Source organism: Halichoerus grypus, chromosome 7 (genome assembly GCF_964656455.1).
Source record: "Halichoerus grypus chromosome 7, mHalGry1.hap1.1, whole genome shotgun sequence".
NCBI classification, from domain to species: domain Eukaryota; kingdom Metazoa; phylum Chordata; class Mammalia; order Carnivora; family Phocidae; genus Halichoerus; species Halichoerus grypus.
This window is the reverse complement of record NC_135718.1, coordinates 15,538,769-15,551,984: the sequence shown is the minus strand read 5'-3', so window position 1 is coordinate 15,551,984 and position 13,216 is coordinate 15,538,769. Positions and strand designations below refer to the sequence as shown.

The window sequence follows — 13,216 nt, the reverse complement described above, 5'->3', positions numbered from 1 at the left end:
ACCAAAGAAATCTAGCTGATACACTGTACCAGAGATACTATTAGAAGGCATATGTGTGTGTGTGTGTATGTGTTATATATTTCTGTTATTAGATTTAATTAAAATACCAAAAATGATATTTGCAGTATAGAGATATTGACAGAAATTTGGTTTAACAGTCTGCATTTGGTACAGTTCAAAGTTAGCATTTATTTAGTGTTTTTAATTGAGAACTGAAAAAAGAAAATAAATATAATTTGGCCCTTTAAATCTATACCACATTAGTAGTAAAATATTTTTTTCATGATGACTTAGATTAAATATGAATTAAAAGTATGAGCTAAAACTATATCAGGAAGTCCAAAATTCTAGAGAAAGATTAATTTTTCCCCTGGAAATCCCTTACTTGACTGGATAACTTTTTGGTTTCTTTTCTTGCTTTAAATGATACAGGGAGTATCAGAGGTAGTTCCTGTTTTTAGAAATCAAAGCCTGCTGTTAAGTTATTAATCAGTAAGGAACAATTCATGTCCCTCCTTGTTGGGGGAGATCAGATTTTACTGCTGGGTTTTCCTTTCTGCATCTTTGTACATAGCAATTACAGGTTTTCTAGTAACATTGAAAATTTGTATATAAATCTATTCATAATTTCGGGACCTTTGGGGAATTTCTGTTTCACCCATTGGAAGACTTTAAATTTTTATCTTTCTTTATATGGAAGCAAAGTTATTTTATAAATTTTATTTGTGTAAAACAAATATATTTTTAAATATTGATTTCCATTATAAAATCAGAGATAGATTCCTTTAGAAAAAGTTTTCCAGTGCAAAATAATTAGAATACTTTGGAAAGGAAGAAATGTAGTTTAGTAGTCTGGAATTACTTTGGAAGAACTTAAAAAAGTTTGCAGTTCTTTCTTTCTTCTAGGTTTTATCTTTGCAGTTTTTTCTCAATTTGATTTCCCTGCGATTAGAGGAACTTTTTTTTTTTTTTTGGAGAGAGAGTGGGGTTGAGGTGGGGAGGGCAGAGGGAGAATCTCAAGCAGACTCCCTGCCCAGTGTGGAGCCTGATGCAGGGCTAATCTTGAGACCCTGATTTCATGACCTTAGATCGTGGTCTGAGCCAAAATCAAGAGTCGGATGCCTAGCCCAGTGAGCCATCCAGGTGCCCCTGGGATTATGGGAATTTTTTACTTGTAATTTTCCTTTTTTCTTCGACATGTATATTTGTAATATCTGATGACACTAGGCTTTATTAACATAGATTGCCTCAAGTGTACTTAGTTTTCTTATATATGAAATGAAGGGATTGATTTAATAATAAGAATAGGATTACTATAAGGGAGCTTTTGTTGTACTATTGATTATTAAGTATAATCTCATTTTATCTTCTCAGAATCCTTTGCTCTTCTAGGGATAATCTGAAGCTTGAAGAAGTAACTTGTCCAAGGTTTCATATCTAATAAGTCGGAAAGCTAGGCTTACTTCACAGCTCATACTTTTAATCTTTTATAGCTCTAAGGTTATTTCCATTCATTCATTAAGTATATAGTGAGGCCACTCATATAGGGGTTGTATGCCATGTTAGGAATTTTTCATTTTGTTTGAAGTGTGATGGGAAACCATTGAAAGATTTTGAGTAGGAGAATGATAGGAGTGAATTTATATTTTTAATCACTCTGGTTGCGTTGTGGAGAGTTGAATGTGATGAGAAGGGAACCAGGATGGAAATAAGGAAACCAGTTTGGAGACTGTTGTTCCAAATAGTCCAGGTGAGTGCATGGTGGCTTGGACTAGGGTGGTGGTTGTAAAGGAAGGAATTGGTGGTTGGTGTCTAGTAGAAAGTGACCAAATTTAAAGATGTTTATAACTGGTAAGGTGCAGACACTCAGACACCAGCCAGTCAAAGTGGATGCTGGCCTTAGGACTGGAGCAAGATCCTGGGTGGGCCGTGCTATGCCAGGCATCACGCCTTTAGTTGTTGACTGGAGAGGTTTGGATTATCTCAGGAAGGGGCCAGGGGAACTGGGAGGGGAGGCCAGGTACTTGAGGCAGCACCTACTTACATGGAAATCTTTCCATATTTTAATAATCAGAAAGGCTGTATGCTTGCATACCTAATGAATGTCTGTCCAGGATTTGTTGATGGATTGGTTATGGGGTGTGGGGGAGAGATAGAACTCAGGAATAGCCCCATGGTCTGTGCCCTGAGCAGTGAAGTGAATGGAAGCGCCATTTACTGAGATGGTAAACACTGGTGAGGGAGCAGATTTGAAAGGGAAGAGTTAAGATTTTAGTTTTGGACATGTTAAGTTTGAGATGATTATTAGACATCCAAGTGGAGATGTCATGTAGGTAGTTTGTCTTTGAATCTGGAATTCAAGAGGGATTGTGGGGCTGGAGATACACATTTGGGAGGGATCAGAGTATAATTCTACTCTCTGTGATTGTAGAATAGCCTTTTTCCCTCAAAAATCTCTCAGCAGCCTTTACTAATGCCTAAAGTTACAGCATTAGAAATTCATTTATGCTCTTTGGATTATTAAACGACACATAACCTGTGGAAAAGGAAGCGTATTAAATCTTTATGAAATCCCCACAGTAATGTGAATTAGTTTATTACATCCTTTTCAAGACAGCTGAGGTCTGCATACCTTGAGGAGTTTCCCATATTGATAGAGAGATGTTATGCAGGGAGAGTTAATGCAGAGATGTTGCATAAGGGGCCACATTAGGAAATGGTAGATAGAGGATTTTTCATGGATATACTTTTATAAAAAGGGAATCTTCGGGTGCCTAGGTGACTCCGTTAGTTAAGGATCTGACTCTTGATTTCAGCTCAGGTCATGATCTCAGGGTCATGAGATTGAGTCCTGCCCAGAGTGCAGCCTGCTTAATTTTCTCTCTCTTCCTCTTCCTCTGCCCCTCCCCCACCCTCAAAAAATAAAAAATAAAAAGGGAGTCTTGGAGGGCCTTGAATGTAGATATCAATATTAGATTTTTAATGGATGGTGAAGCCTTTGTGTATAGTGTGTTCTTTATAGTTACTTGTGTTTTAAATTAATATTCAGTTTATGAAATTACATTTTTTTAAAGATTTCATTTATTTATTTGAGAGAGAGAGAATGAGCAGGGGGAGAGAGACAAGTAGACTCCCCACTGAGCAGGGAATCTGATGTGGGACTGGATCCCAGGACCCAAGATCATGACCTGAGCCGAAGTCAGATGCTTAACTGACTGAGCCACCCGGGCACCCTATAAAATGACATTTTTAATTACTTTAGTTATAGAATGCAGAAAGCTACAAATTAAGATATCTAATTATCCTTAAACTTTTAAGCCATATTCATAAATCTCATTCTATTTATAAACTTACTCATTTAGAACAAAATAAAGACAATCTATAGAGTTTGGCTATAGACCATTCCTTCTAATAATTCTAGAGGTTAGTATAAGATACAGTAGCAACAAAGATAAGAAGAATTTTGACTGCTGTTTTGTGTAGAAAATCAGGTATTTTAGATTACTGAGTAAAATTTGAAAAACCTCTAAAATCCTGTTTTTCTGTATTAATAACAATATGTAAATAAATTAATAAATGTAGTTATAAGTGTTAGTTTTTTGATGTCTTAAAACAATACACATTTATTAATCTTTTTCCATTCTGAGATAAGAAGTGGGAAGTCTGTTTCACTGGGCTAAAATCTCAGGGCTTGCAGGGTCACACTCCTTCTGGAGGCTCTAGGAAAATATCCTTGACTTCCAGCTCCTAGAGCTGCAGTTCCTAGGACTTTTCCCTTCCTTCATCTTCAAAGCTTACAGCACAGCTAACTTCAGTGGTCATATTGCTTTCTTCTTCTGTAATCAGATCTCCCTCTCTTGTAAGGACACTTGTAATTATATTTACAGCCTGTCTGGATAATCCAGGATAAACTTCCCAGCTCAATTCCTAATTTAGTCATACCTTCAAAGTTCCTTTTGCCAGATAAGGTAACATTACACAGGTTCCAGTGATTAGGACCTAGATTTCTTGGGGTGGGAGGGCATTATTTAGCCTACCACAAACCTGCTCTGAGATACTTTGCTTTAGCAAAAGAACAGATTTCATAAACATATTACTGCTTTAAATACAGTTCTGACTCTCAAGAGTTTTACATGCTGTTAATTCTCTATGAAGCTCTTTGTCAAGTAATACCCAGGTATTATATAATATATATATTACTTATATATATAAATATATATATTATTTATATATAATGGAGCACTGGGTGTTATACACAAACAATGAATCATGGAACACTACATCAAAAACTAATGATGTAATGTATGGTGATTAACATAACATAATTAAAAAAAACCTTCAAAGTTCCTTTTGCCAGATAAGGTAATATTACACAGGTTCCAGTATTTAGGACCTAGATTTCTTGGGGTGGGAGGGCATTATTTAGCCTACCACAAACCTGCTCAATAATAGCTGGGTATTACTTGACTGCTCCCGACTCTGTGCGTTTAGGTGGTAGACTGTTTTTAAGTTTTTATTTAGAAAGTTTTAAATTTATGGAAAAGTTGCAAGAATAAGAATAGTGCAAAGAATATCCAAGTGCCCTTTACCCAGCTTCACCTGTTGTTAACATTTTACCCTATTTGCTTTATTATTCCTGACTTACATGATTTAAAATAAATCTACATTTCCTTTTTAAGAAAACAAGATACAAACATTCATACCAATGGATATATTACTTATATATAACGTCCATATGATCTCATTTCTCTTCAGTTTATTTAGAAATTGGTGAACTTTGCAGGCCATATGATCTATGTTGCAAGTATTCAACTCTACTAGTATAAAAGCAGTCAGAGATGATACTTAAATGAATGAGCATGCTGTGTTCTAATAAAATTTTGTTTACAAAAACAGATAGTGGGCTGGAGTTTGCTCATGGGTTGTTGTTTGCCAACCTGAATTAAATGAATTCTAAGTGATTTAGAATTGGAATTAAAAAAATTTTCTTGACAACAGTATGTTTAAATTTCTTCAGTTACCAAGGAAAAGTTCAGAGTCTTTTCACTCAGAAATAGTAACATTTTCTGTATCTGATTTAAAGATTATGTCATTATCAAAGAGATAATCTAGAATGCTACCTAGTTTGTACCTGAAAAATACACTCATAGCATGTAAGCATTGAAAAGGACTTTGAAGATATATAAATGAATGCATGGGTGAGTGAACAAATAAACAAATGGAAACTGTATAGGTTAATGTTTCTCACATCAGGGTCTGTTTGGAAGTTTTCAAATTTTGTGATTCAAGATAATCTAAAACTTTTTTTTTTAAAAAGACATTCTTTAATTTTAATTATGTTATGTTAATCACCATACATTACATCATTAGTTTTTGATGTAGTGTTCCATGATTCATTGTTTGCGTATAACGCCCAGTGCTCCATTCAATACGTGCCCTCTTTAATACCCATCACCAGGCTAACTCATCCCCCCACCCCTGGCCCCTCTAGAACCCTCAGTTTGTTTCTCAGAGTCCATAGTCTCTCATGGTTCATCTCCCCCTCCGATTTCCCCCCCTTCATTTTTCCCTTCCTACTATCTTCTTTTTTTTTTTTTAACATATAATGTATTATTTGTTTCAGAGGTACAGGTCTGTGATTCAACAGTCTTACACAATTCACAGCGCTCACCATAGCACATACCCTCCCCAATGTCTTTCACCCAGTCACCCCATCCCTCCCACCCCCCACCACTCGAGCAACCCTCAGTTTGTTTCCTGAGATTAAGAATTCCTCATATCAGTGAGGTCATATGATACATGTCTTTCTCTGATTGACTTATTTCGCTCAGCATAATACCTTCCAGTTCCATCCACGTCATTGCAAATGGCAAGATCTCATTCCTTTTGATGGCTGCATAATATTCCATTGTATATATATATATATATATATATATATATATATATATATATATACCACATCTTCTTTATCCATTCATCTGTTGATGGACATCTTGGCTCTTTCCGTAGTTTGGCTATTGTGGACATTGCTGCTATAAACATCGGGGTGCACGTACCCCTTCGGATCACTACATTTGTATCTTTGGGGTAAATACCCAGTAGTGCAATTGCTGGGTCATATGGTAGCTCTGTTTTCAACTTTTTGAGGAACCTCCATACTGTTTTGCAGAGTGGCTGCACCAGCTTGCATTCCCACCAACAGTGTAGGAGGGTTCCCCTTTCTCCACGTCTCTGCCAACATCTGTCGTTTCCTGACTTGTTAATTTTAGCCATTCTGACTGGTGTGAGGTGGTATCTCATTGAGGTTTTGATTTGGATTTCCCTGATGCTGAGCGATGTTGAGCACTTTTTCATGTGTCTGTTGGCCATTTGGATGTCTTCTTCGGAAAAATGTCTGTTCCTGTCTTCTGCCCATTTGTTGATTGGATTATTTGTTCTTTGGGTGTTGAGTTTGATAAGTTCTTTATAGATTTTGGATACTAGCCCTTTATCTGATATGTCATTTGCAAATATCTTCTCTCATTCTGTTGTCTTTTGGTTTTGTTGACTGTTTCTTTTGCTGTGCAAAAGCTTTTTATCTTGATGAAGTCCCAATAGTTCATTTTTGCCCTTGCTTCCCTTGCCTTTGGCGATGTTTCTAGGAAGAAGTTGTTGTGGCTGAAGTCGAAGAGGTTGCTGCCTGAGTTCTCCTTTAGGATTTTGATGGACTCCTGTGTCACATTTAGGTCTTTCAACCATTTTGAGTCTATTTTTGTGTGTGGTGTAAGGAAATGGTCCAGTTTCATTCTTCTGCATGTGGCTGTCCAATTTTCCCAACACCATTTGTTGAAGAGACTGTCTTCTTTGCATTGGACGTTCTTTCCTGCTTTGTCAAAGATTAGTTGACCATAGAGTGAGGGTCCATTTCTGGGCACTCTGTTCTGTTCCATTGATCTATGTGTCTGTTTTTGTGCCAGTACCATCCTGTCTTGATGACTACAGCTTTGTAATAGAGCTTGAAGTCTGGAATTGTGATGCCGCCAGCTTTGCTTTTCTTTTTCAACATTCCTCTGGCTATTCGGGGTCTTTTCTGGTTCCATACAAATTTTAGGATTATTTGTTCCATTTCTTTGAAAAAAGTTGATGGTATTTTGATGGGGATTGCATTGAATGTGTAGATTGCTCTAGGTAGCATTGACATCTTCACAATATTTGTTCTCCCAATCCATGAGCATGGAACGTTTTTCCATTTCTTTGTGTCTTCCTCAATTTCTTTCATGAGTATTTTATAGTTTTCTGAGTACAGATTCTTTGCCTCTTTGGTTAGATTTATTCCTAGGTATCTTATGGTTTTGGGTGCAATTGTAAATGGGATCGACTCCTTAATTTCTTTTTCTTCTGTCTTGTTGTTGGTATATAGGAATGCCACTGATTTCTGTGCATTGATTTTATATCCTGCCACTTTACTGAATTCCTGTATGAGTTCTAGCAGTTTTGGGGTGGAGTTTTTTGGGTTTTCCACGTAAAGTATCATATCATCTGCAGAGAGTGAGAGTTTGACTTCTTCTTTGCCGATTTGGATGCCTTTGATTTCTTTTTGTTGTCTGATTGCTGTGGCTAGGACTTCTAGTACTGTGTTGAATAGCAGTGGTGATAGTGGACATCCCTGCCATGTTCCTGAATTCTTAATCTCAGGAAACAAACTGAGGGTTGCTCGAGTGGTGGGGGGGTGGGAGGGATGTGGTGGCTGGGTGAAAGACATTGGGGAGGGTACGTGCTATGGTGAGCGCTGTGAATTGTGTAAGACTGTTGAATCACAGACCTGTATCTCTGAAACAAATAATACATTATATGTTAAAAAAAAAAAGAAGATAGTAGGAAGGGAAAAATGAAGGGGGGGAAATCGGAGGGGGAGACGAACCATGAGAGACTATGGACTCTGAGAAACAAACTGAGGGTTCTAGAGGGGAGGGGAGTGGGGGGATGGGTTAGCCTGGTGATGGGTATTAAAGAGGGCACGTACTGCATGGAGCACTGGGTGTTATACGCAAACAATGAATCATGGAACACTACATCAGAAACTAATGATGTAATGTATGGTGATTAACATAACATAATAAAATTAAAAAAAGAACAAGAGCAAAGAACAAGAACCATATGATCCTCTCAATAGATGCAGAAAAAGCATTTGACAAAGGATAGCATCCTTTCTTGATCAAAACTCTTCAGAGTATAGGGATAGAGGGTACATACCTCAATATCATAAAAGCCATCTATGAAAAACCCACAGCGAATATCATTCTCAATGGGGAAGAACTGAGAGCTTTCCCCTTAAGGTAAAACTTTTTGATATTAACAAATTTAAGCCGAGTGATTGATCTCATAGTTGAGTCAAATGTCACTTGATTACAATGTCAGCATTCCTGTTGACTATCAATTTGGGACCAAGTAATATCACTTATTATAGGCTAAAAAGAATATTACTGAGGTGTTCTGATGCTTTTGTGACAAGTGAAGTTCAAATGATAATATGGCATATATTATGAATTTAAAATATTTATTAAAGGTAAAGGAGAGAAAAATGATGGGAGAATTATGTCAAGATAATACAGGTATGCTAAAGTTATGTTAAAAAGGTACTATAGTAATAACATTTTCAACTTGGGACCAATGATTTACTTTGAGCAAAAGAATGTCACCATTATATTAAGTAAACATTAATTTTATTGGTTTTATAAGTTTGTTCATATACAATTTATAAATTTTTGTTCATTTTATATTTATAAAAGAACTTCAAACATAAGGAATTTATATCTAGTTTTGTTTGAGTGTATTTTGGTTTCCTCAGAATTAAAATAATTTATGAACCTTAAAGTTTTGTGAAAATATATTTCCTTTAGGAGCATTCCTTCAATTAGTTAAGTTTGAGAAACCTGATCTAGGCTAGTCTTCTACATTTTACAGGTGAGGAAACCAAGTCTCATGAGCAACATGAATGATGGGTAGGTAAAGGCAGTATTTTAATTTTTTAAATTTTTTTATTTTATTTTTATTTTTATTTTTAAAGATTTCATTTATTTATTTGACAGAGAGATACACAGCAAGAGAGGGAACACAAGCAGAGGGAGTGGGAGAGGGAGAAGCAGGCTTCCCACTGAGCAGGAAGCCTGATGTGGGGCTCGATACCAGGACCCTGGGTCCATGACCTGAGCGGAAGGCAGATGTTTAATGACTGAGCCACCCAGGTGCCCCAAGGCAGTGTTTTTAACTTAAAGTTATTAAAGTTATCCTGCACTTATTAATACTTTTTATTTTATTATGCATAATAATTTTTTCTGTTTGAGGATAATAAGCCTCCCTATTAATGCCAATTTTGGTTTTTCTTAATAATAATGATACTAAGAAAAATATAATTTTTATTTTTATATTTGTTTAATAGTTTATAAATGCTTTCATTTCCACTGTCTTTTAAAAAATTATAATAACCTTTAGGGTATCGATTGTTATTTCTGTTTTATAGATGAAGGATTGATGACGGGAGAGGTAAACATACTTGCCCAAGGTCCCACTTGTTATCAGTGGCCAAACCAGGATTTGAGTACATTGATTTGCAGTCTAATATTCTAGTAGCATTCTAGTAGCATACTAAAGTAAATATGAAATTTTATATTATTTAAATGATTCTTTCAGGCTGTGGTATTTATGTCTGATTGGGTATATGAATTTTTCCCCCTGTAGGCATTATATTTGCTCTTAGAATTTTTCCTGTAAGTTATATTTCAGACCATTTGTTATGTATATTGCATTTATTAATATCATGAGCATTGAATCCTTAAATTCTCTTAATCCATATATTCTATTTCTAAAATAAGGTCTTTGTTTAATGCATTGTATTTGATTTTTTTTTAATAGGTCCTGATTGTTCTTTGAATGTTCCTTCTACTGAGTCTTACTGGATTCTGCCAAATGTTAAACCCTTCAGTCCTTCTGTAGGTCGGGCTTCCCATAAAGCAGTTTTACATGGGAAATTTATGTGGGTGATTGGTGGATATACTTTTAACTACAGTTCTTTCCAAATGGTCCTGAAGTAAGTTTTTTTTTCAAATGTTCATAATCTATTGGATTATTTTGGTAATAAGACTATACTAAATGTCTTATTTTATTGCTGTCCAAATTTATAAATGGTTATATCAGTGATAGTATCTACTTACTACATGGGACTGATTTGAGAATATATGAACTCAGTATATCCATAGTTAATTTTTTGTCATTATGTATCTAGGTTTGGTTTGTAGAAATTTTATTACCTCTCTAGAGAGTGCGTTTGGAAATTCTTAGTATGAAAATATTAACTTCAAAAAAGTAGGGGGCCATGCCTGTATGAGACATTAAAAATCCTGCCACCTTTTATTTTTTTAGGATGAAGTGTAATTGCTTATATAAAAATACTTTCAGTTTGTTCTATAAGTTTTAATTTACCTGAGCTTTTACTTTACAAGCTTTTGGGAACACAGGCCAATATTATAAAATAAATCATTCATTTGACGTTGGCACAATAGAGAATATCCTCTGCATGATTGGATGATATGAGATCACATGGGTGGTGGCTTTATCTGACTTTTTTTCAGCTGCTGATTGTATTTTATCAACCATCTATTAACAGAATAAAAGAGGAACTAGGAAGAGTAATTTGATTATCAGTGTTGTTTACAATATAATAATATAACTGGTATAACTTGGGCTCAACCAATCAGAACTGACCTTGTTAGTATTCATTGTAACATTGTGTATATTGCATGTAGGCTCCTTGAAAAATGCAATATACATATAATTTTTTAAATATGTATTTTTGCTTTTGTCCCAAATATTGCATGGGTCATACGTACACTAAAAATTTGTTGGTTGCTTATCTGAAGTTCAGATTTAACTGAGCATCCTATATTTTATCTGCAACTGAAAATATTAACCTTGTTAATTTGGAGAATATAAAAAAGTCTGTGTTTAAGAGGAGATTGCTTTAAAACTATGATTGAATATGATTGGAATTAAAGTCTAAAATAAATTCTGGAGAGGAAGAAAAGGAAGAGTTACAGGTAAATATTTAAGTGAAGAATTAGAATTATGCATCATAATATATGAAGGATAAAATATTCTAGAAAGAATTGAAGGAGAGTTGGTGGGATTAAACGAGTTTTTATGATATAAAAAGAACCTGAAGAAATAATAAGATTTAAATGTGGAAACAAGAGGGAAATTTACCTCTAGAACTCTCAGACAGAGGTGAGGGGGGTAGGGGGGTGGGTTAGCCTGGTGATGGGTATTAAAGAGGGCACGTACTGAATGGAGCACTGGGTGTTATATGCAAACAATGAATCATGGAACACTACATCAAAAACTAATGATGTAATGTATGGTGATTAACATAACATAATAAAATTAAAAAAAAAGAAGGAAATTTACTATGATTAATGAAAAGTCTATGAAAATAAAGTAAAACTTTGAATTAAATTGTGGTATTTGCAAAGTAGAGTTGTGAAGACGGAGTATAGTGTCAGGGAAACATGAGAATTTAAAAAATTTGTGTTCTGTATAAGTTTAATTGCATATTTAAAATTAAGTGGTGAATATCTTGATACTCTCTTAAACTTATATATTTCTCATTTGACTCAGTTTAACTTTTGTCTGCAACCTGGTTCTTTTGCTTATAGTGTTTAGTTTTGTAGTAAGCCTCGAGATGTCAGATTAGAAGTAACCTGGTTGCTGTTTTCACAGGTTAGAGAATTTTTTTTATTATTCTGAATGTAGTTCAATTGTAGGTAGGTAAGGATATTTACTAGCTTTTAGAAGTGATGTCAGTCATTAGTCAATTTATCTTCTATAGAATTTAATTGATGTGTAGATGTTACATTTTTTGAATCTTCTGCATCTTTAAGAAAGATTTTATTTATTTGAGAGAGAGAGAGAGAGAGAGAGAGCACAATCAAGGGGAGGGGCAGAGGGAGAAGCAGACTCCCTGCTGAGCAGGGAGCCCAGTGTGGAACTTGATCCTGGGACTCCGGGATCATGACCTGAGCTGAAGACAGATGCTTATCCGACTGAGCCACCCAGGTGCCCCCAGATGTTACATTTTAAGACAAAATTATTCAGTAAGATATAAAAGTTCTGTATTAGTGTATTAAATTAGAATATTTGGCAGAACATGTATATTGACATTAGTGAGAATTAACATGTATTTATGGGCATAGCAAACTGTTTTGAATATTTACTGTATGCTTGATACTTGGGATATATCAGTGGACATAATAAATGTCCCTATCTTTATGGAGTTAGTGAGGAAAGATAGGCAATTAGGAAAGCATAATTACCATAATAAATAAGTACATCGTAAGTAAATTATATATATGCACATATGTAGAGATAGATGCCAAGATAGATAGGATAAGCAAATCACAGAGTGCAAAGAGGAGAGTTACAAATGTAGTGGTCAACGTAGGCATCACGGAAAAGGTGATAACTGAACAAACTTAAAGGAGATTAAGCATTGGCAGTGCAGTTATCTGGAGGCAGGGAAAAGAGCCAGACAAGAGCCTTAATGTGGGAGCTACTTGGAGAGTTCAGGCAGCAGCAAGGAGGCCCTGTGACTTTCACGGAATACATGAGAGGGAAGCATGAAATTGTTGGGATGGTGGTGGAGGGACATCATGTAGGGTGTTGTAGATCTTTTGACAGTCATGGGAATCTTTGAGCATGCTTTGACTTAAATTTTAAAGGAGTCACTACTTTGTTAAGAATATACTGGGATTGGGAGGAAGAGTACAAACAGGGCTTGAGTTAGGATGAGATCATCAAGGGAATGAATTCTAGGTGGAGAAGAGGACCAGGAACTGAGCCTGAGGCACCATATCACTAGGAGGTCAGGGGAAAAGATGAGAAACCAGCAGAGGAGGCTGAAAAGGAGTGGCCAGTGAGGTAGGAAAACCAAGAGTGTGGTGTCTTTGAAGGTAAGGGAAGAGAGTATATGAGGAGGAAGGATTGATTAGCAGTGTCAAATGCTAATGATTAACCAGGTCAAGGAAAATGAGGACTGAGAAGTGGCCAGGGATTTAGCATGAGGAAGTTGATTTTAACAAAAACAGTTTTGCTGGAGCAGTGTTTTTAAAAGCTTGTTTGGAGTTAGTTGAGAGAGTGGAGAGGTGCAAGGAGGGGCAAGGAAGAAAGAGGGTAGTAAAGAAATGGG

General features: G+C 35.7%; 1 protein-coding gene across 5 annotated transcripts in view; it reads left to right on the top strand.

The window, feature by feature from the left end:
• The window catches only part of ATRNL1 (attractin like 1), an 839,881-nt gene that overhangs the window by 97,697 nt on the left and 728,968 nt on the right, over positions 1 to 13,216 (top strand). For all 5 annotated transcript variants that reach the window (XM_078077077.1, XM_078077076.1, XM_078077079.1 and 2 more), the window contains exon 6: positions 9,892 to 10,066. In XM_078077077.1, coding sequence (XP_077933203.1) covers positions 9,892 to 10,066 — 175 coding nt within the window. The remainder of the gene's footprint in view (positions 1 to 9,891; positions 10,067 to 13,216) is intronic.